The following is a 23,347-nucleotide window of genomic DNA, read 5'->3' on the forward strand; positions in this document are numbered from 1 at the left end:
ACACACACACACACACACACACACACACACAAAAAAGCCTCTGGACAATTATGGGAATTTTACTCAAGTATTAAATATGGAACATTTGTGTATTCCTTTTAAATTTCACAAGTAAAAACAAGCCACGGTTGTTTGGAACTGCTCTTTGCAATTATCCAACAATGACGCATCAAGGAGGATTTTTTTTCATGCCGCTGCTAATGTGGTGCAATTTTTCCTGAGGAAACACCACACCCTTATGTGAGGCAGCTGAGAGGAAAAGAAAATATCAGACAAATCGACTCTCCAGCGAGTACAGAGGTGACTGACTCCAGTGACACACTCACTGTTACTTCCCTATAATGAAGAGCTGACGCTGTTTTGAGAAAACGGTGTTGAATTCATTGAAAAACTATATCTTTCGTAACTGTGGGGCTGTGCCGGAGCAGTGGAATAATTACATGAGAAGTTGAATGTTAAATGCTTGGTTACCAAATGTGCAATTCACATTTTGACCACTAGAGTGCCACAAAAAGCCACAATTGAACATCTCGGACAAAGAGAAGTGAAGTTGATAATCAAACTGTTATTTCAGTGCACTTCTCATTACAGATGGAAAATAAGCATCAGCTGCTACTTTGAGAATGGAGAAATCCTGACTCCTCTGAGGCAACTACTCGCGTCGCTTAGTGAATCACGACAACAATGCCGACAAGGAGGAGGTGACAATCGTTCGAGAGTAGAAAGAAGGAGGGCTTGGACGTGAGATGAGGAAGCACAAAGAGCAGAGTCGGTCTTACTTGGCAAATGGGGGATGTAGGAGGCCAGCAGCTTGGCTCTCTTCTTCTCATAGCCCTTCTGTGTGATGTCACCTAGGAGAGAGGACAGAAACACCACACCGTTATGTTAGTCACAATTACCACACAAACACCAGGCAACTGTGCATACACATGAAGCACACAACACACATTCCGCTTTAGCTAATACATTTGAAGGGGTTGAGTCATAATAATAATAATCCTCTTTAGAGCAGATCTACCGAACCCCACATGTCGACAGCTAAGTCCATTTGCAACTACACAAAGAGATAACACCATTGTTTGGCCTTACATTAGCCCCAGTGGACAAACATGACGAGCACACAAAACCCTGCTGCAGGCTATGAAGCCCAAATATGACTCCAGCAACCAGCAGATAAGTGCGTTAAGCGGAGGACCATGACTACACTGAAGGCTATTTGGGATAAGTTGGGATGGTAAGGAGGGAGCCATGTGAGTCAGATTCACATGGGACTCCAACATTCACCCCCACCGCCCTTTTCCCACCGCACGCCCAGCGCCACCCCTTCCTCGCTCGGCCTCGGACTGGCAGGACGCCCATCAGGGTTTGGTTGAGAGCGACGGAGCCGTGACAAAGTCCACTTAACTGGGACCACCCCCCCCCCCCAAAAAACACACGGTTTGTTTGTACAGCAAACACACATGCAAAACAGGCCCCCACTCAGTTAACCAACACGCGCGCATAGCTCCCCTTTTATACACACAAACAATACCAACGCCACAATCTCCCACACTCGTTCTGCGGCCAGTGATAACACTGTGCGCCGTGTCAAGTGCAACGAGCCAAAAGGCTGCTTAGCCTCAATCCCCTGACACCTACTTAACGGCGATGGCAACGACAAGAAGACCTCCATCTAACGTAATATTAAGGGACAGCAGAGAGTGAGGGGGGGGGGGGGGGTAAATACAGAAGAGAAAGGATATGTGGTCTGGTGTGTGTATGAAGCAACAATAGAAAGAAAATGAGTCTGAGCCAAAGTTCAACAGGGAGATCGGAGAGAGAGGAGGGGGCGGCTGGATAAGCCGACGCTGGGTGGGGAATCCCATGTGTAACTCAAATATTGTGTGTTGTGTCTTAAAGCTTTCTCACACTCTGGTCACTATCTAGTGGAGTGTGGGATTTGGCTGGATAAACACCAGTTTCCCTTAGGACTGAATATGTAGATTGCCAGTACGGAGCTGAGTAATGCAGACTCTTATTTCTGATCCCTCCCATGCATGCAGAAGAAAAGTCTCGGGGGGGTTTCACAGCACTGGAAGTTATGTGAAACTGGGGGGATGAGGGAGTTTGCAGAGACAGAACCAGTAAAAAAAAAAAAAAAAAAAGTCAGACAGTTTTACAGTGAGAGGGAGTGTACGATTGACTGCTTTGTCAATGGGGTGGCCAGCATTCAGCTCAGGGTTCATGCCTGGGTACACACGCTGGCCTCAAACTTACTCAGGGTAAAAAAAAATAAAATTTTTAAAAAAAGACGGCAACAAATGAGCTTTTTCTTTTGTTCCTCCTCCTCTAAGGCATGCTACAAAGCTTGTTTGTGAGGAGGAAAACACTCCCAGACAGACATGCAAGCAAAGTAATCAGCAGCAAATTGATTGTAGCGGACTGGAGCGTCATTGTTTGTCGGGAGACAGAGGTTATGCCAGGGCCCGGTCCCGGTGTCCAAGTGGTGCCGGGAGGCATGAAGAGGGGAATGGAAAGATGGAGGGAGGACGGTCATTAACGCGGACAGAGGAGAGTCTGTGTTGGTGTCGGGCTTAACAACGAGCAGGGGACTGGCACGACCGTGACTCCGCGGTTGGCAGTGGGCAGAAAGACACTGAGGGGCCTCGGGTTGAAAGACCGACTGTGACAGCTGGTACGAAACAGAGGAAAAGCTGTGAGTTTGAAGAGCAAGAATGTGGAGTTTGGAGTGTGAGCAAAACAGTACAGTAACTGTGCGAGTGTGTAATCTGAGGTCAGGGGACAGGATATGAGCGTTACCCCACCCTGCGTGTGCGCTGCCAAAAATCGTCTCCCTGCGTCTGTCTAGAGAAAGAGGAATGTGCTGATTGGAAAACGCCGTGCTAAGTGAGAGAGAGGGGCCAACTGGACAGGAGAGCGAGCTCAGCGGCCAAAAAGTCCCCTGAGGTGCAGGAAGCTAATGTGTCCGTGTGTGTGTGTGTGTGTACACAGCTGGTGCAGGTTAAAGGGTGCTACAGTGCACAGAGGAACGAATGCCGGTGGAGCCTGGAGCAGGGGTGGCATTACCACAGGGATGTGTGTCAGTATGTCAAACCTGGACGGAGGGTTTTTGTCCAGGCACGGCCAGAGGTTGCTCAACGCGTGGTGGGGGTTAGAGGGCGTGGCGTCAGAGTGGGTGTGTTGCATCTTATTTCTATGCGATCATCCTTCTTGCTCGTCATCCAAGCTTGTGTTTATCACGCTGGTTGTGAAAACAGGCCGGGGGAACTCTGGGTTCATTCGGAGACAAGATGCCAGTGACCCTTTGACCAGTGCTTTGAACTGCCGCCGCAGACCTCTGACCTCAGGAAGAGCCAGACGGAGATCTGATGCCGTCACAGCCGACAGCACAAGGTCACAGAGGGGATAAACACACACACACACACAGCCAGTAGTACCAGTTACACCAGGAACTACAGGGAGTTCATTCTGGCAGATATTTAACAAACCGTGTTTGCAAATCATCCCATCACGTTACTGTTTACACTTCACCTGCCACTTCATTAGGTACACGCGTAACGAATGCTTCCTAATAGAACAGTCCTGCACTAAATGTTCTCTTCCCGAATGTTATGGCACTCAGTATTTGTTTGAAATAACTATAACTACTCAGAGCTGTTGATTAAACTGTGTCTTCATCTTGGAAGTAGTTTGCAGTACTATTGTGTTGAATAGTGCTGTACCGACAAATACTTTGGCACCCCTATTCATGTCAGAGGGCTAGTCTAAATAACAGAAACACTTTAATGTTTAACTGAATCCTGTTTAACAGCACCATAAACAACATCCTCCTCCAAAATGATCATATTGTTTAAACATACTGCAACAGTCATGAAGGAAGAGAGCAGGGCTATTATATGAGAGTGTATTTGTTCCGACCAGTGTACATAACGAACTGGCGAGTGAGTGCATGAGAGGCATGATGGTGTATAAAGTCAACACGGACCTGTAGCCGTGTGTTGTGAACATCAGGAGGAATCATTGTGACCCATGACTACTTCTGACAATCTAATTAAAACTAAGAGCGGCCATATGATACCACAGGCTTCGTTCTAAATATTTGTTTCGATGGGTTTTTCCCCCCAGCGGCTGAACAGTTGAATCATCTGACTGACTGTGGCCGATACATTTAAAGCTGCTAATTATAAGGAATAGATGAGCCTTAGGAGGAACAGCAACACCGCATCAACGGGGAATAATTGATGAGTAATGAACTTACAGCGCGCAAAAAGAGTGTGGTGGAAGAAATACACAGAAACACAAATGAACTGGGACAGTACTTCAACACCTAAAATCTTCGCGCAAGCCTCCAGGTCACTCGACAGTGGGCGAAATTATTGTTGAAAGCAGTTTAATTCCAGCCGCCACCATCAACAGAGAGCACTTAGCACCAGACGTTTACATAAATCCACAGCAACAGAGCCGGTGTGCTCCCCAGCTATTCCTTCAATCAGCTGGCACCTGCTGCCAACGTCTACACTACGACTTTCCTTCTCAACTGATCCCACTTAAAAAAACAACAACAACAACACACTTTTATGTCTTTGCAGCCACAACAACAGACTTTTATAACCGTTAAAGTCCAGCCCTTGAAGATGAACTAAGAGCTAACGGGAGGGAGTCTGGAGCAGACAGTTAACACAACCTGTGACACACACACACACACACACACACACACACACACACACACAATCACATCAGCGTCAGCGGAGTACATTGGAGTTTTGCGGTGAGGGGACCGAATGGCTTAAGAATCAGCTGATCGGCCTTCTGAGATTCACATGTTCAAGTTATATGAACAAAGGGCGTTCAGTCAGTTGTTCTCTTGTCGACGATGTCGCAACAATGCGAAATGTCTCCTCAACGAACGCCGTTTGCGTTGCTTTCGCTTGCAACAGCAAACCCTGTGTACAGATTACTGAGACCCTCCCCTACTTATACATACGGTATGTATTTATCCCCCCCCACCCCAACAGAGAGAGCTCTGTAATTACTGTAGGAAGATTAGCAAGTGGCATGACTGACACCCATAATTTACACTTGCCTCACTCTGTCGCTTGGCAGGTTCCTTGCCAACACATAACTGTACACAAACATACACTCATAAAAGGACAACTACCTCAATTACAAAGGTAGCGGTCCATAAAGCTTCCCTTTCACACACAGAGAAAACCATCCAGCGTTGGCATCATGGGACTAATCTGTAATCGGAGATTACATCCAACAGATTACTGTACATCTCCCGGTCTGGACATTTGTGCGGTTTTGTCAAAAGTGCGAACCGAGGCTAGCCTCTAACCCCGCAGCGTAAGAATGTCGTGTAACCCTCTTAAGTCATGGCCAGGCTCCCAGCCAACGGCGCCGGTTTCATCTGCACAAAGATGGTCTTTGTGTGTCAGCGTTTTACAATCTGCGACAAACACGGCGCTTTACACACAACGATTATATCACAAGAAACTGATACCAACACAAAAACCCTTCCCTCCTCGAGGGTCTTTTTGAGCAAATGACAGCGCGAAAGACACGCAACCCAACCACACACACACACACACAAAGAAGTCGCTCGCACAAACAGTCACGGTACGCACATTGACATGTAAATACACACATAAACACAGGGGCTGAGAGAGGAGGAACTAACGTCACCCACAAGAGCTTATTTATAGAGACACTGAGCAGAAACACAAAAACAATGGGCAGACTGTGCTGAGAACACGGCTAAACAGCACTTGGCAGGAAATGCAAATGAATGAGTCTGACACCAAGGCCATTTAATGGCACCTGGTCATTAGTTAAAGTCCATGTAAGAAGCTTATAGTGCACGCTCTAAAATGGAAGCTGTTACACAAGAACAAACACAAAACTAGTCTGCTTTTTCATTTTTTTTTTCCTGCTGATTCATTTTTCAGTTTTCAGTGCCATCTATTAATGGATGAGTCAACTGATGGAAAAATAAGACCTTAAGTTACTTAAAGACTTTGAGGGAGGATTTGCTTCTATTCTATCTAAATTAAATATTTGTTATGGAATCATCAATGTTGGACCTTGTGAAATTATAATAAACATTTTTACGTTTTATTTACGTGCATACAGACGTTGGTTTTCATGGGGATCTGAGCGAAGGACTGTGTAGACTTCTTAGATCTATGTCTGCGTGAATCAGCACCGACCGCGTCTCCACTCAGGGGGTTTTCTGTTCATATCTGGAGAGCCGTTCAGACATTCGTACATAAAACCTCCCACCTCCAGGACCAATGTTTTCCTCCTCTGGGACCCAGCGAGCCCATGTGGGGGTTTTTCAGGCAAACAGGGAGGATGAAGTGGCCTCTGGATCGCTGGAGAAGTCTGCCGGCCAAGCTGAGACAAAAAGCTGGGGGAGTGTAATTTCTCTTGGCAGAATCTCCATTAGAGACTGGATCCAGTTTATGTTTGGTTGCTTGGAGGACGGAACCAGCGGGCCTCGATAGTTAACTGGCCCGCCCAGTCACGACTGACTCACGACTGAGTAAGAGTGGCTAAAATGTGGCAAGCCATCATTCATAACAGATTCGTAATGACAGATTTTCTGAATGCAATTCTTGTAATGAATGACATAGAAAAGATAAAAAGAGGATTTTGTAGGTCTGCTGCATTAGCCCCGCTTTAAGCATGACTAACGAACCGGTAACAGAGTGTATATAAAGTAACTAAGGTGCTGCTTAAATGAAGCGTTGCAGCGTGCAGATTGCCTCTGAGCATGTTAGAGACGAGGAGATTAACAGCTCAAACTATAGCGAGGATGTGAATATTCACAGAAACACCGAACGGGAACAGTTCAAGATGACTTAAATTTACTATTCAGCTGGACAGGATGTCACAAAGGTCAACAAGAGTCCGTCACGGACTGATGCATGCAGTGATTAAAAATGCTTTTGTTTTACTGTGTGCATTACACTGTGGGGAATGACAGTTTATACGTTTTGCTGTGAAGCCATTTTCTACTGTGGATTGAGGTCACATTTCCACAGGACTGAGGTTATTACTCTTGAAAAAATGTGAATGAGATATTTCAAATGAAGAGGAAGCCGACGGAGGCACGCATGTGTGCACCGACGTCCTCAAATGGGTTTTTTACAGCTTACAGTTACAAGGGTGTGCGACACCTGCGTTTGACAGTGTACGGTAGGTAATAACTGTAGAGTCTCAAAGGGCGTAAGCCGCACAGAGGATGTAATGGAAGGCGTGATTGCCCCCGAAAACTAGAAGTGAAACTATGTGCAAGGCATTACAGGAAACTGCAGAAAGAACGCGGCTAAAAACAAAGACGTAGCGGCTCACAATGCAAAATGCGCATATACATCAAAGCCACTGTGTTAGTAGATGGACTGTGAGGCATTCACTCACTCCCCTCATCTGTTTTAAACACCCAAGAAAAGAGTGTATATTCAACCCTACCACGAATAAAGCAGGGAATCGTCTTCCTTTATGGGATAAAAACGCTTCAGTTCAATTGTCCCTGCTTAGATGAAAAAATAAAATAAGATCAGACCTCGTATAAAGTGTAAGAAACAATCCTTCTTATTTGACAGTCAGCATTCTGCCAAAGAAATCAAACTAATGCGTCGTCCGAGCTTTAAAAGCATTTGCATTTGGCTGGAGTGCACAGGGACTATTGCTCGACTTCCTCCATCACTTATATTACATTGTGCATTTCACACAGACAGACGCAGCACTGTTGAGCCAGCAGGGTGAGTACAGGGGAGGTTTAAGACAGGGGCGCCGTTGCAAAACTGTTTTCACCTTTGCATCTACATGAAAAAGCCTCGGTGAAGAAGATAATCCCCACTGTACTGGTCCCAGACTAATGTTTACTCTGCGCTGACACTTAACAAAGTTTTGTTAAATACACTTCAACATAGCGAGTTGTGCAACCTCGACAGCGATGAGCTGTGGTTTAGATAAATTCACATGTCATTTCCTGCATGATAAGAGAAAGTTGCGGCAGAGCAGCGTCAGACGTCCATGGGGCGGTCGTGTGTGAGTAAGCAGAACAAGTTACTGTTGTGTGTCCCCGTGTCAGGCCGCCCTAAAGCACAATACAAGCGCAACAGGCTTTTAGCCAACAGTCTCTGACATTAGCTGCGCAGATGAATGAGATCACACGGGGCAAGAGGCCAAATCCCAGATAGATATCTTGTCAGATTATTTTATTAACCTGCCATGAACTGTGTTCTCTGCAGCAGGGATTATCTGTCACCTACGGCTAACAGACAACTAGATTATTACTTAGCGGGAATAAATCAGCGCTATCACAGCAATCTGACCATTTCTCACATCAGGCACTTTGGGTTATCACGGTCACTTTAGCGCAACAGACAAAACACAACACAAAATGACACCAGCACATTTTTGTAGTGCTGCTGTGACTATGATCTGCTAACAACTGAACTAAAGTTGTTAGGAGTCGGCACAACACGTGCAGATTACGAGACCGCGCTGGAGAGATAACATTTTTGCAGGATAATAATGACAAATATAGTGTATGTGTGTTTTCTGTGACATGAGCATTGTCGAGGACCCTCTATGTGCTACAGCGAGAGGAAGTCTTGTCACTTCTGGCGGAACACAAAGTGATTTTATTTTGGTAATGACGATATGCAGGAAGATTAATAATATTCTTGATCCTGTTTAAATTGCGTGAGAATTACATACGTCATGTCGGTCAGTTTTAAATATATTGTTGCGTGTCAAGAAAGTCACGGTTTGATGTCGACCTGTTAAAGTATTGGACAGTTACTGGAAAAACTGAGTGAAGTTGTCATAATCTTCTGTCTCCACAGGTTACGCAGAGCCAGTGAGTAACTAGATACGTCAATACATAGACAGAAAAACAGACTTTTCTTGACAAAATTATCTTTTAAATTGATAAAAAGCCGTACGTATACTTCAAGGCGCAATTTATTTCCGTACCATACATATCTCTTCAAAACTAAAACCAAATACGTGTCCTCTAATGCTATTAGTAATCTCCTACAGCGAGAGGTTAAAACATTTGCAGGATTATAAACTGACCTGACCTAATTCAGCACACTATTTAAAAAAGGCAAAACATTGTCAAAGCGTATTTAGACAGAAGCAAGCTGCAAGCTGCATGACAGACCGGTGCCTCAGCATTGCTGGGTAACCACGGCGCACTGACCGGCGAGAGTGAACGAGAGGAATCGGGTTTCACTGCAGTAATGCTGTAGTTAAGACACACTGGGGTCAGAAGGGTGGGACGGAGCTGACCTGACGCTCGCTGAGCCCTGTACATCAGCCGAGGTGTCATCTGTTTCCCCCGACAGATGGGGGCACATATTCAGCAGGAGATGAAACACGTGCCATAAACTGAGCTAAGCAATATACAGCTCTCTCCTTCTTCATGACGTACGCACAGATGATGGTCCTTGACTGTGCGTAGTTGCTCAGAGGTTAAAGGAGGACATTGATGTAGAAGGAGGAATGTTAACCAGGCAGCTGACTCATTAAATCAATACGATAAGCTCATAACAAGGCATGAGTGGCCTTTGAGAAACACTTAGATTCTGGGTGTTGAGTGTTCAGCTGACACTGAAAACCACAGACCTTATTGCCTACGTTCCAGGCCCTGGACAGCTCATGGTCCTGACCTCATACCACCCACTGCTCATTAAACAGCCTGTCATCGAGACGGGGATCTATTGCCGCTCCGACAGTGACGGCTCTGAACCCGCGGAGACACTCATACAAGGTGAAACACTAGAGGGGCGCGTAAAAAGTGAAATGCACTGCGGTGAGATCCAGGTTGTATAAACGCCCGTCAAGCTCTGACATAAACAAACAAATCAGTCGAAACATTTCACTTCGTGCAGAGCGGAGGAGTTGACGTCGGAGGGGAGTGGCTGTGGAGGCTTTGTCGTGTCTGAGGGAAAGAACAGCAACCGAAGCTCGTTTTACTCTGATACAAATTAATGATGCCGCCGGAGCTCAGCTGTCGAAAACAGACTGTGTGGACACCTACATGGATCGGGCATAACATTATGACCACCTGCCTAATAGTGTGTAGGTCTCCCTCGTGCCTCCAAACAGTTTTGACTGATCAGAGAATGGACATGGGCCTTCTGAGGGTTTCCTGTGGCGTCTGGCAACAGGATGTTATCAGTGGCGGTCGTCTGGGCCCTATGGGTTGAAGGGAGGGGCCTCCGTGGACCAGTCTCGTTCCAGTGCATCCCACAGACGCTTGATCAGTTTGGGATCTAGTGAATTTGGAGGCCAGCTTAACACCTTGTGCTGTTGTTTATGTTGATTGAGTTGTTCCTAAACCATTGTTGCTGTATTCAAAGCACAACTTTGAATTTTCACAAGATGGTCAATGTTATTTACTTCTCCTGTCACTGGTCATAATACTGTGGCTGAATCGTTGCATCTGAAGCCTATTAAAGAAACTGATGTAGCCAAAAATGACTTCAAGCTGCTTTAAGTGTCTGGGGGAGGTCATGTATATAATAGAGATTTTTGGCATGTTAGCATGTCTGACTTTACAAAATGGCCACAACAACTGAACATGTGCATTAGCGTGGACCTAAAGCCAGACATGACGTGCGTACGTGATGACAAACATCTGGCAAAAGCGTCTAACATCTACCTCGTGTGTCTCAGGATGTTTACACACGCGGCCTGAGTCACAGTGAGAAGTTTTATTGGATATTCTTAAGATGCATCTTAAACTCCAGTGACTGTTTCATCGCAATCGCAGCCAAAGAGATTTTGGTTTCATCCAGACAACTGTCATCAGGGTCTCGTCACTGTCTGTGGGAGTATATAACACATGACACAAGGCTACTTTACAGCGAGGCCCTCCTACTGATAAAAAACAAAAGGTGTGGAAGAATACCGATCAGCCATAACATTATGGTTATCCTATTATCATGGCACCTGCCTCTGGGTGGGATATAAGGATTTGGGTGAATATCCAGGGTTAAACTGTGATGGCTAGATGACTGGGTCAGAGCATCTCCAAAACTTTAGATCTAGCCGAGGGCAGAGTAATGTACCCCACCAAAAAAAATTGCAGGCTTCCAGATTCACCCTAATGTCAATCCAATCCAGCATCTATGGGAAGTCAGATTCCATTGAGGCCCCTGATGAGAACTTGCAGGATTTCATCTTGGTGTCTAATGGTGCATAATGTTATGACTGATTGGTGTGTGTACACTGACACTACTTGCAGTCACTTGTGCAATATCTTCCCCTTTATACACCAAGATTATATATATATATATATATATATAGTCCAATAATAGTTAGATCTTCGCAACACAGACCACGGTCAGTGGAAAAACAACCAGTTTTAGCTCATCTACAGGAAATGACAGCGTTGCCACAAATGTCGTCGAATCTTGCGAGCGTCAAAATGAAAAAAATAACGCAATGCTTCTATTCAAGACATGCAATACAGCACTCGTCCTCTGCACAAAGACCAGCGCTACTGACAGTCAGGGATTAAGAAGCTGAAGCCACACCCACTCTATGTGTTTTCGAGGCCTTTGTTTCAGCTCTTTCTCTGGAGATTTGAATTAAAGGGGTCCATGACTACAAGCCAAGCTCCAGCACAATGTGCTCTGAGGGGCCAAGAAGGGAGATATGCATCAGCTAGTTGAAGGGGTTTCCTGAGGACTTCTACTCACGGAGGATTTCAGATAACCCTCTGGCACCGCACAAGAATTAGGAAGGAGACGGTTCAAGTGCAAAGCACGAGTCCACAAGAAAAAAGAAAAAAAGAATTAAATAAAAGGAACAAATGAAATAGCCAAATGAGTGACTCACAGAACGCAGCTGACCTTTTGGAGGCTTTCATTGTACATTAACAGCGGGGGCCGCTTTAACCCTGATCTCTGGTTTCCCATGAGCACTTCCCGTGACGCAGGACTGTGGTTTCAGATATAGAAACTGACCAGCAGCTGAGAAAATACCTTGTGTTCCTCACACCCGCATCGGAGGTGGTAACGGTCAGCTTTAATTGATCAGCTGAAGAGTCAATGACCATCAAAGAGAGGAAGACAATAACAGAATTTACCGCCGAGGCAGAGCTGTGGTCACGCTTCATCCCGTTGTGCAGTTTGACATTAATGTGCGACCAAACGCCACATTACGTTAATAACGTTAGTCTACACACAAAACCTGCCCGTGAAGTAAAAGAAAACCATTTAAACACCGTGACCTACCATGACCCATCTCGACTATCGCCCCCTTCAAATATCAGAAGTGACCCTCCCATATGGTGAACCACGTACTCTTTTCAACCACATAACTATTTCTGAGAAGCTATGTGGCTAGCCCGCTACATAACCTGCAAGATGACATCAGTGAATGCACTGTGTCGTGCATCTTGCTGAGTACAGGTTAAATGTAGTTTAAAACAAAAACGCCACAAAATAATAACACGCGCAAAGTCGTCATTACCCTTTAGAGCAGACTGATATCTAATGACACGAGCAAAACAACTGTAGAAAACTGACTGGTTTTTCATGACGCGTTCAAGGAAGCTTTGACATGTGTTGTGTGCAGGTCAGGTGCCAAAATGCTTGCACCGACAACCTATGAGGTGCTCACGGCTAAACTCATGCTAACATGCGAAGAAAAAAATTTTAAACCACTGGTCCGCCGCTTTAACAATTAGCACGCATATAACAACTTTCTCATGGGGTCAGACGGCAGGCCGACTGACCCAAGAAGGGCAGTTCCAAACAGGCTGAGGTATTTCACACACAACCCATGGGCGTAACACTGACCCATATGTAGCAGCCAGTTTAGTCTGCGGTGGATGTGTTTTACCACTGGCTGCTGCCGCTGCCGCCGCTGCCTACTGACCAGGAACATTAGCCTCTGCGAGGAAGACGCGTACACACAATTAGAACTGACTCCGTAGGACTTTGGAGAGGGTGGCCTCCACTGCAATAATGGTGGAGCCTTTGTGTCAAAGAGATGCTTGTTTTCTCCTCCTCGGGCATGAAAGCGAATTTGTCTTGCCAGCCAGGTCTATTTATATTCACAAGAGCATTCTTGAGCATTAGCACAGTCACGTGGCGCCCAGGGTAGTGGGTATATACTAGCAATAGATTGGAGGGGCTCCGCATCGACTCCTATACTGACAACAACACAACATGATTACACCCGATGTTTAACCACTGAGACACACACTTATTGCTGGTTCATTAGGTACACTAGTGAAAATGAATACATTCTGATATAATACGCCTTCACTAAATCTCAGCTTAATGAAGTCATTATTTAACATTAGTTTAAACCGGTGCTTCTCAATTCCGGCGCTCTGGACCCACTGCCCTGCACGTCTTCGATGTTTCCCTCCTCCACCACACCTGATTCAAATGATCAGCTCGTCATCAGGCTCCGCAGTGGCCCGATAAGGAGCCATTCATTTGAATCAGGTGTGGAGTTGAGAAACGTCGGTTTAAAATAACTGAGAGAGATGTTGATTGAACTCTGTTTTTATTTCAGATGCTGTGGTTTGTAGCGTAATTGAACTGTATTGTGTTGTACTGACGCATATTTTGATTATTTTGTTAGTCAGATGTCTAGACTAAACAACACTTTTAATTCGGCCTAGTTTAACAGCACCACAAGCTACATCCTGATGATCAAACGGTTGAATCACTAGTGTACCTAACATTTTGACAGATCAGTCAACACCGTGTGGTGTGTCACCCCCTCAGCGTAAATGACTACTTGACTGCAGGGCACGAATGCACGTAGAGGACAGACTGTCGCCCTCAGACCAGGTGAGACGACAGGTTGATCGTGTGGTGAACGAAGGTGGAAGAGCTCTGTTTACAAGCGATACCAGGTTTAAGGTGGGCGTTGTGCAGACAGAGAAAGGGTCTGATACCGTAAAACAAAATCCCCATTCAATATCCTCTCATCATTAGTCACAGTTTGCGTCACGCCTTCAAACTCAGAGGCCGAAACTGGTTCTCTCACTTTGCGGTGGATGGATGTGCCCTGGAGAAGAAGACACACCTTACTGAAGTGACTCACAGTTCTATGACAAGTCAGGGGTTTATAAACACGTCCTGTTTCTAAGTACTACTTACTTTTACTGGAGATACATAAACAAGTCGATCAATGAGCGGACGCCAATTTAATGTGAACCTTCAGTCACATGCCGTCCTGTTCTGCTTCTGACGAGCAGCTTTCAGACACAGGTGCTTCAACCACTGTGCTTAATGGCACTCTGCACACACTATACAACCTTTCCACGGCTTTTATGTGTCCTCTTAGACTTCCACACCTGAGCCCTGGCAGTGGGTTTTGGCACTCGCTCGACATGACCCTTACAACGTGGACAGAGACTGTCTTTTGGGTTTCGTTTGCATCACACAGCAGTAACGGCATCTAATTTCTTGCATGATTCTGTGCATATCGGACCTTTTTAATGTTGAAACTGATAGAGAGACCACACTAACTCGAGCTACCTGAAATCACACGTGTGCTCACTCAACAAGTTAAGCATCTTCCACTGTAAAAAGTCAGCTTTGCACACCAGATACATGCAAATGCTGAGTGGGATGTCAGTATAGCTCCTGGCACAAATTCAACGAAATCAGGTTGTTTTCCTTTTATTGCATGCCTCAACTTGCACCTGGGGAACTTAAGGAGTCACGCTCACCCGCCACACACGCCAACACACACACACACCCACGCCCCTGTGTGAGGGTGTCCTGGTATTTAATGAGAGCATGTGAATAATTCAGCCTACTACAGGCCCGGAGGAGGGAAAGGGGACGACAGCCATCATTAACTATTCACAGAAACGGTATTATGTCGAATGTGCATGCGCAAACATACTGTATACATAGCATAGCGAAACTTTTGCCAAAAGTTCCCGGCCATCTGCCGGCCCTGGCCCCGAGGCTACAAAGAAGGCAATTCGTGCTTTTTTGCATTTCGACCTATTGGGTGCTTTGCATAAACCCAACAGTTTCAACAAAACACTGCACCATCCATCTAAACTCTGTGGGCCGCTCAAATATGATTTTAATGAGCGAGTGGAGAGAAAAAAAGTGGAGAAATGTTCCAAAGATGTCCTGCAAGCAAGGCTGCGCGATAAATCATGTTTAATGTTTACCACTCCTCCTTATAATCACATTGTTTTAAAGTGCTCATGCTGGTGCATTATAGTTCACAGCTGCTACGTCTGAATAAAAAAAATAACTGAAGTTCGGCCAAGATATGCCACAGACAATCTGCGAATGAGCTCTAAGAACACACATTTTTGGAAAATTATAGCGTTGCGTTACGTTAAAAAAAATACTCGAAACCTGGATAAACATGGGTTTCACTTTTTTGAAATTCCTCGTGCGTTACTGTAAATAGAGTTGCGCAAAGTAGTCCAGTGACCTGTAATTACATGTTCCCGGTTACTTCAGCTGGGGACATTTGTTGCATATCATTACTGCCTCCCTCTCTGCCCTTGTTTCATGTTTCTCTAGACAGATGACCGCACAATAACTGTAAAACTACCATATAATAGCCTTGTGACTAAATGTAAATGTTACCATGTAATGAGGTAACGCTGCGACAATAATAACAAAACCACTTTTACATCATTTTCCCCAGCTGTTCGTGCCAACATTGGTAAATATATGAAATACAGAAAGACTCCCACAACAGTGAAAAAGTGTGACTTTTTATTTTACCAGGGTAAAAGTACATCTTAACCTTCTACGAGGCCCAATTCCCCTTTTTGGTCCACCTCAATAACGCAAGCGTGGGACATGCACTTGACAAGTTTGAGGAAGTGTCTATCACATGTCGGTAATCTGACTCAAAATAAGACTTCTGTCTGCCAAAAATAAACCGTTTATACTGCAAAACGTTCACAAATAATCCAGCTGCGTGAGATGTTTTCACAGAACAGAGAGTCATCCTCGAGGATCCGTCAGGCTCCGTCCTACACGCCGACGATGATGACTGGGGTCAGAAAAATGGACGGCTAACGCGGTCCATATTAGAGTCGTCATCCTCTGCTGAGCACCCTCTCCCTTTATACACAAATGAACACAGCCTACTGCTGCTGCATTTGAATGATTGACCTAGAAAAGAAGCCACTGGCAGTCATCGGGACGCTCAGCCTCCACACACTGATCGGAGAAGCAAACAGACAGTAGCTCCACACACATAATAAATAAGAATAAGAAGACGGTAGGAGCAAACTGGCAGGAAATGCCAATCATTTTAAGTCCTATTATGATTTATAAATAGCACCTTGGCCTGAAACCACTAGGTGCTGACACACTGATGAAAAACTCAGTCGTGCAGAACTCCGCTTGTGTCAGCAACTTTTCAGTTTGTTCCCAACACACCTAGCAGATGGTGCATGATGTCAGCCAGGTAGACTGGTTACGGAGAAGAAGAACCAGACATGACCCCTCATCCCCTGGCGCTGCGGCACACGGCGCATGTCATATTCACGAGTATGACCAATCACCGGGCCCTCCCTTCTCTTCGTACGGAGGCAGCTCATTCCGACACGCACGCACAAAGACTGGGTTCATTTGAATGGCCTAAATGGCAGCGGAGCTCCTGGCCACGGCGGCTCAGACCAGCTGAATGGTCCTCATTGTGTCCCTGTGGTCACAGGGGGCTAGCAGAACTGAGTTGTTTTTTAAGAGACCATTTGGCAGGCCCGCGTCCTTATCCGAGCAACGCAGGGACAGGCATTTCCACTTGGTTCAGACGACGGCTTGTTGTGAACTCAAGAAGAAAGACGGCATATAAGGTAGTGACAGGAGGCATGCAGCCCATCACATGGAAGAAACTCAAAATCTGCGGGACAATATTCAATCCACCTTTTTCCACCACGTTCATTTCCTTAGAGCTGCAGCCTACAAAGTGATGCATTAACAAGCCGTGTGGTCAGACAACCAAGCGCTGAAGATTGGCAAAGAACAAACATAAACAACAGTATAATGTGAATTCAGCAGCTTCCTCTGGTCTCATGTTTGTCACAAGCTCTTAAACGCAACAGCAAGACACTAGTCTTAAAACCAGTTCCTGTTCACAGCTCCGTCACAATTCGAGGCAAACCAAAAATAAAGGTGGCATGTCTTACACCGGAAAGAATCACCACAAGCAAGTTTCACGAGTCCAAAAAAGTGCACAAACTCTTTGTAGTTTCATTATGAAAAGACACGGCCAAACACATTATAACATGGATTAACAATCTGTTAATAACTTGCATCAGTGTAAGAAAAAATAACACCCAGGTGTATAGTGCTGTACACTGTTGTACAGATCATGGACAATTTAATGTCATTATGTGAGGACATAATGAAAATTTGGGCAGTAGCTCCTGGCTTAATTAGTGCAAATCTGAAAATATTAGAATAAGCACTATAAAATAATAAATAAACAATAGATTTATTTACACCAAAACACATCTGATCTTCGCTTTGTAACACTGCCCAAAACGCGCCCTGAGATACTTAAGGAGTAGTTTACACAGTGTAAACTAGTCTCCTATGATCTAATGTAGGTATATCCTGTTTGTGATTAACAGGCTAAACCATTCAAGGTTTAGTAGGTCAGGCCACCCCACTAAATACATTAACAAAAGAGGTCAGTCATCTTTTCAAACACCACCTGCAAATAGACGAATAGTAGTAACATCGTTCTCAGCTCTAAAAGTAATAGACTATTGAAGGCGTTATTGTATTTTTATTACACTGGGTCAAATCATTCAACTGTCCAATAACATAATGAGTCGTTTTATAGAGAGAGTGTCCCTTTTAAGGCTTAAATAATGGAATGAGATAAGATAAGAAGTATCTTTACTGAACGCCCCACACTCTCTGGAAAGAAAATACTAACTCAACTATCAAGTTGTTAAATCCGAGGGATCTGTGAACACACAACAGGTCTAACCTTGAAGAGGACGGGCGACAACAACAAGACTAAGAACAGAAAACTGGGGCTACAATTCGCTCACCAAAATCTGACAACAGAAGACTGAAAAATGGTCCGCCACTCAGGTGGTAGGGTCAGAATTTCTTCTTCTACAACGTAAATGCACCCTGCCTTGTATGTGTGATTCAAATCGGTGGTGGTGGTGTAATGTTGTGGGGGAGACATTCTCGACACGCATTTTGCTCCATAGTATTAAACGACTTTGGTTTCAATGCCGCAATCTATCCGCGTACTGTTGCCGGCCGTATGCATCCCTTTATGACCACAGCGCACCCATCTCCTGGCCATTTCCAGCAGGACAACGTCTCAAACCGGACATAACGATGAGTTCGCTGTACTCAAATGCCCACCACAGCCACTAGATCTCAATCCAATATCACATGTGGGATGCATTGGAACGGGAGATTCTCATCACAGACGTCCAGCTGATGAATCCGCAGCAACTAAGCGATGCGATCGCGCAGCTTCCGAAGACAAAAGAAGGTGTCCGAGCCGGTAGCCAGTATTAGCTAATAAAGTGGCCAGCGAGTGTACGTGCAAGCATATATATGGCGTAAGTGTACAATGGCTGTGGAAGGACAGCTGAAATGAGAGCTTAAAATACATTGTCACTGGCTGGATTCGGCTGTATGCATGCGGCCTTAAAGGTGCCATGTAGCAGGGGGAACTGTCAGAGATGTGTGACGGTGTGTGTTATCGGTGGTGTAGCGGGGATAACAGCTGCTCTGGGGGGAGGGGTTGATTAGGACTAGGCTTTTCATGAATGAATGGTAGAATAAAACCATCACACACACACCTGCCTACACCTGACAAAAGAGCCAATAGGGTTAGTTGACAGTAAGATTGTGGGGGGGGGGGTTAGTGGACCAAGCCATGAGGAGCACAGGTAGGCGAACCTTTAACTCCAGAAATGGCAGGTGTATAATGGTGTCCACCTTTTCTTCATTAAGCTCATAGAAGGGAACCCGCTAGCTTCAAGCAGATCGGTCCATTCATAGGAGACGCTCAAGAAGGGGATTTTATTTTGTTGTTGTTGTTGTCGTTGTCAGGCTCTGGGTTCTGTAAAGTGTCTTGAGCCGATCTGGATTGTTATGACTGCATAAAGTGAATGTCAATAGAGGTCACAATATAATCACTGGTACTCATTCCTGACAGATTGTATCTTGATGTGACAGCAGAGCGGATGATGACTATAGGCCTGGTCATTAGATTTCAACACCACTCACAGTGACTCACAGTTTTACAGCAATGGAAAAAAAAAAAATATGTATTTTACAACCTGAAACCTGGAGACTGACGCCAATGTTAGAGGAAGGTGGAAGGCGTTCAATCAAACACACGTAGAAGTACAGATGAGAGAGAGGAGGAAAGAGGAAGGGGTCAAGCCATGATGGCCAGACCTCGCCTGAGGCCATCTCCCCCACCACCACCCACCACCACCACCACCACCCTCCAGACTGTCAGCCCGGCTTTGACTTTCAAACACACACGTTACAGAGGAGACAAGACAAAGAAAACACACCTTTAAATGAACGCTAGGTTTAAAATGAGCCGGGACAAAGAGGAGAAGACGAAGAAGAAAAAAAAAAAGCCTTTCTCTTTCTCCGGTGCTACGGTGCTTGTCATGCATTGCTAGCTCCTGAGCACACATCCTGGTTTAGCACAGACTGAGCCTTTCTCGTTCAAGGCATTATCAAAGAAACGTGGGAGAATTAAAACTACTGGTATAATCGACACCGGCTAACACAGACAGCCCGGACACACACATAGCTGGCTTCAAAAAAATATACATATATACATATATATATATATATAAATATATATGCTCGAGCATCCCTCCACCAGCACCACCTCATGAGTCCCCTCCCCTCCTTTTACCTTCAGACAGCTCCAGATCCAACTCCGCCAACTGGTCTCTAACCTCTTTTGGCAGGGCGGACAAATCCACGCCGCGGTCTGCCATGACTTCGCCGATAAACACGAGTGTAGTCTGGTTGAGAATGAACCAGGCTGTGGCTGTGGGATGTGTAAAAAAAAAAACAAAAATGACAAAATAAAATAAAATAATAATGGTAAAATTAAAAAAAAAAAAAACTAAAAAAGAACAACCCCTCCCTCAAGACACAAAACAAGCCTCGGAGTGGGAGAGACAGTCCATCCGCACGGCTGGCCCTTCCGCCATAATGGGAAAAACTCACCGACGGCGACGAGCAGCTGTCACGTGACCCGAACGTGAGTTGATTCATCGCGTCTGAGCCGCTGCCGCTGCTCCCTCTAGTGGACGAAAACAAACACACATTCTTAACTTGAACCCTCCCTCCCTCCCTCCCTCACATCACCGGGGCAGAGGGAGCACACAATTTCACCAGCAACACGTCCAACATCAGACAAAGCGAGTTTTTAAGATTCAAAATACTTTATTAATACGAATTAATTAATTAATGATTCAATAACGCTGATGTTTATTCTGTTTAACACATTTTTTTTCATGCAATATGCACAAAATGTGCAATACCGGTAAAAACACTTGTTTTTATATTAAAATTTTATATTTCCAATTCTCTGTAAATGGTACATTTGCACTATTTTGTATATATTTTGCGTTTGCACTGATAAGGAGAAGCTCTCCAATTGTTATACACATGTATTGTTATACAATTTATAATAACAATAAAGGACTTTCTATTCTATTTTGTTTTAGAATGATTTTGCTGCAGTCTTACAGAAGCAGTACTTCACATCATCATCACAATAAAACATCATCTTCCTAAAATAAAGGCTTAAGTTTTTTGCCTAAATCATCTCCTCGTGATACTGGCCACCTCTGGTAAAATTTGTCTACATCCATGTTTATTTATTTATTTATTCATTGCTGACATGAAAGTGGACAACAGAATTTGTACATACAGTAAATGCACACTACATTTTCAAATCAACACCTCCATGATTGGGAAGGACCAGCAAGAAGAAAATGTTTCTTACTTGAACAGTTAAACCTGACATCAGATCATATGATTCTACCCCTGTAGTAAACTCCAGACTGCAAGAATCAACCCATCGCCTTACCGTCTGAAGGCACCCAAGCATGACGAGATCTTTCTCCATTAGCATCAGACCAGGTTAAAAAAGCTGGAGATCCAACTATGCATGACCTGCAGGCTCTGCAGTTTAACAGCGAGGTCCATTTCAGGCCGTCCTTCTCGGAGGGCTGGCAAGCACTGCCACCGAGGGCACAGGTGCCAAAGGAGCCGATAGCCTGGATGAGAATGTTTCCGTGTGCTCTGCCAGTCAAGGAGGGAAAGTTCCAGGACCTCCAGTCAATGAAACGCGTCATGCCGGTCGAGCGTCATCGAAGTCAGGAGATGCAAATGCCTCCTCTGCATTTGGTTAGTTCACAGGTTATGCTTTATTGTTGACAGAGTTGAAGGTTTAAAATAAGTCATGTTAAAAAATCATCAATCACTCAAAGTAATTTATTTCTCCTATGTTACATGATTGACAGACACCTTTTTGAGTGAAACTAATAATAAATATCATATATTTAACATTTGGTTTAGTTTTTTGTGTTTTCTGAAAAATGGGACATTATTTTGAGAGGGTGTCAAAAAACAACAAGCAGTCCATTCAGCACATTATACATAAGAATACATAAATAAGTTGAAATAAATAAGCAGTATTAGGAATAAAAACAATTGGGATAAAAAAAAAAAGCCTGGTGGCTGCAGGCTGCAGGCAGAACAGACCTCCTGTCTTTCTATTCTGTGCTTTGGTGGGATGAGCCTCTTTAAATGAGCGGCTGTCAAGTTAAAATGTATTAAATACTGAGATGAATGCGTTCGGGTGTCTCACCTGTACACTCCGAGCTAGCAGAAAACAGAGGCGGGGAATGTGCCAGGATATATTGTATATATTACAAGTGGCTCGTGTGGGATTGTTTGATTCATTGTACTCGTCTAAGTAAATCTAAGCTTACACAAGCGCTTATACAAACAAACACACCCAACAAATCTAAGGTTAGTATAGCCGGGTTGAGTTTATGTTGACTGCAAAGACGCAACGACAGGCTCAATTAGTCTGATAATTGTTTCCTGAATTAATGTTTTAGTTTACACAGGATTTTAAAAAACGTACTCTCATTTTACAGTGATATAAAGCAGATAAATAGTGAGCATACTGATCAGCCAATACATTATGACCACCTACAGGAAATAACACTGGCCATCACATTGACCAATATAACGCTCTGCCGGGAAACTTTTGGACCCGGCATTAATGTGGATGTTACTCAGACGTGTACCACCCACCTAGACCAGACCTGGGACCCCCACCCCATAGCAGTGACACTCATTGATGGCAGCAGACACCTCCAGCAGGATGCACGAAAACGGTTTAGGAACAACTCGAAAACAAAAACATGAAAAACTGCACAAGATGTTGACCTGGTCCCCAAATTCACTAGATCCCAAACTGATCAAGTATCTGTGGGATGCACCGAAACAAACCAGTTCCACAGACCCCACGCCTCCACCCATAGGACCCAAACACCCACGTTTAACAACATCCTGTTGCCAGACGCCACAGAACTACACAGTATTAGGAAGGTGGTCATAATGTTATGCCAGATTGGTGTATGTGTGAGCTGTGGAGAAGGTTGGAGGTTTTGTCCAATGCTTGTTAACCCAGAAAAATATATGCAAATATTTCCGCTGAAAACTGCTCGAGTTACGTTCCTTCAACAGGCCACGGCATCCTCACTGTAGTTACATTATAAAAATAAATACGCACTTCCAGCCACTCCCTGTGCAATTAAAGAGCTGCTTATATATATATATATATATAAAAAGAAGTTATGATCGTGTTTTAGACATTGTCTTTCAAGGAAAACAAGCTTCAAAGCAAACTGAACATAACAGTGTAATTGCAGGCTACTGTCACGTATTGCGCGTCCAAAACTGCAGGATTTCTGGGCAGAAACACACGTCAATAATCTTCGAGTCCAAGTCCAACAACATAACCCTGCAATCCAGAGAATTTGATTTACTAGTCCGAAGACGTATATTTTACATAATTTCAGATTTAAAACTGTTAAACGTTCAATAATATGTTCTGTAAATGCATTAAAATGCAGTTTCTGATTCTTTTGTCATACGTTAAACTGGATGAAGCATAAAATTAGAATAAGACATAATGTGTAAGCTTTTAATGGTAGAATATAAACTCCACCCTGTTGGTATATGGCCCAAAGTACATAGTGCAAGGTACTCGCATACACACTCATGTTTATCCGATCAAACTGAAGTCTACTGAACACAGACACGACGGTATA

The 23,347-nt window shown here is 44.5% G+C and overlaps 1 protein-coding gene across 5 annotated transcripts in view; it reads right to left on the reverse strand.

Moving 5' to 3' along the window:
• Positions 1-21,290, reverse strand: part of dip2ba (disco-interacting protein 2 homolog Ba) — a 44,906-nt gene extending 23,616 nt beyond the window's left edge. For 4 of the 5 annotated variants that reach the window (XM_047581879.1, XM_047581860.1, XM_047581869.1 and 1 more), the window contains exons 1-2: positions 19,900-20,213; positions 780-851 (exon numbers count right to left, since the gene is read on the reverse strand). In XM_047581879.1, the coding sequence (XP_047437835.1) occupies positions 780-851; positions 19,900-19,984 (157 nt within the window). In that variant the 5' untranslated portion in view covers positions 19,985-20,213. The other variant, XM_047581852.1, reaches the window with a different exon arrangement.
• Between the last annotated feature and the right edge of the window lie 2,057 nt (positions 21,291-23,347).

Source organism: Mugil cephalus, chromosome 1, assembly GCF_022458985.1.
Source record: "Mugil cephalus isolate CIBA_MC_2020 chromosome 1, CIBA_Mcephalus_1.1, whole genome shotgun sequence".
Lineage (NCBI taxonomy): Eukaryota > Metazoa > Chordata > Actinopteri > Mugiliformes > Mugilidae > Mugil > Mugil cephalus.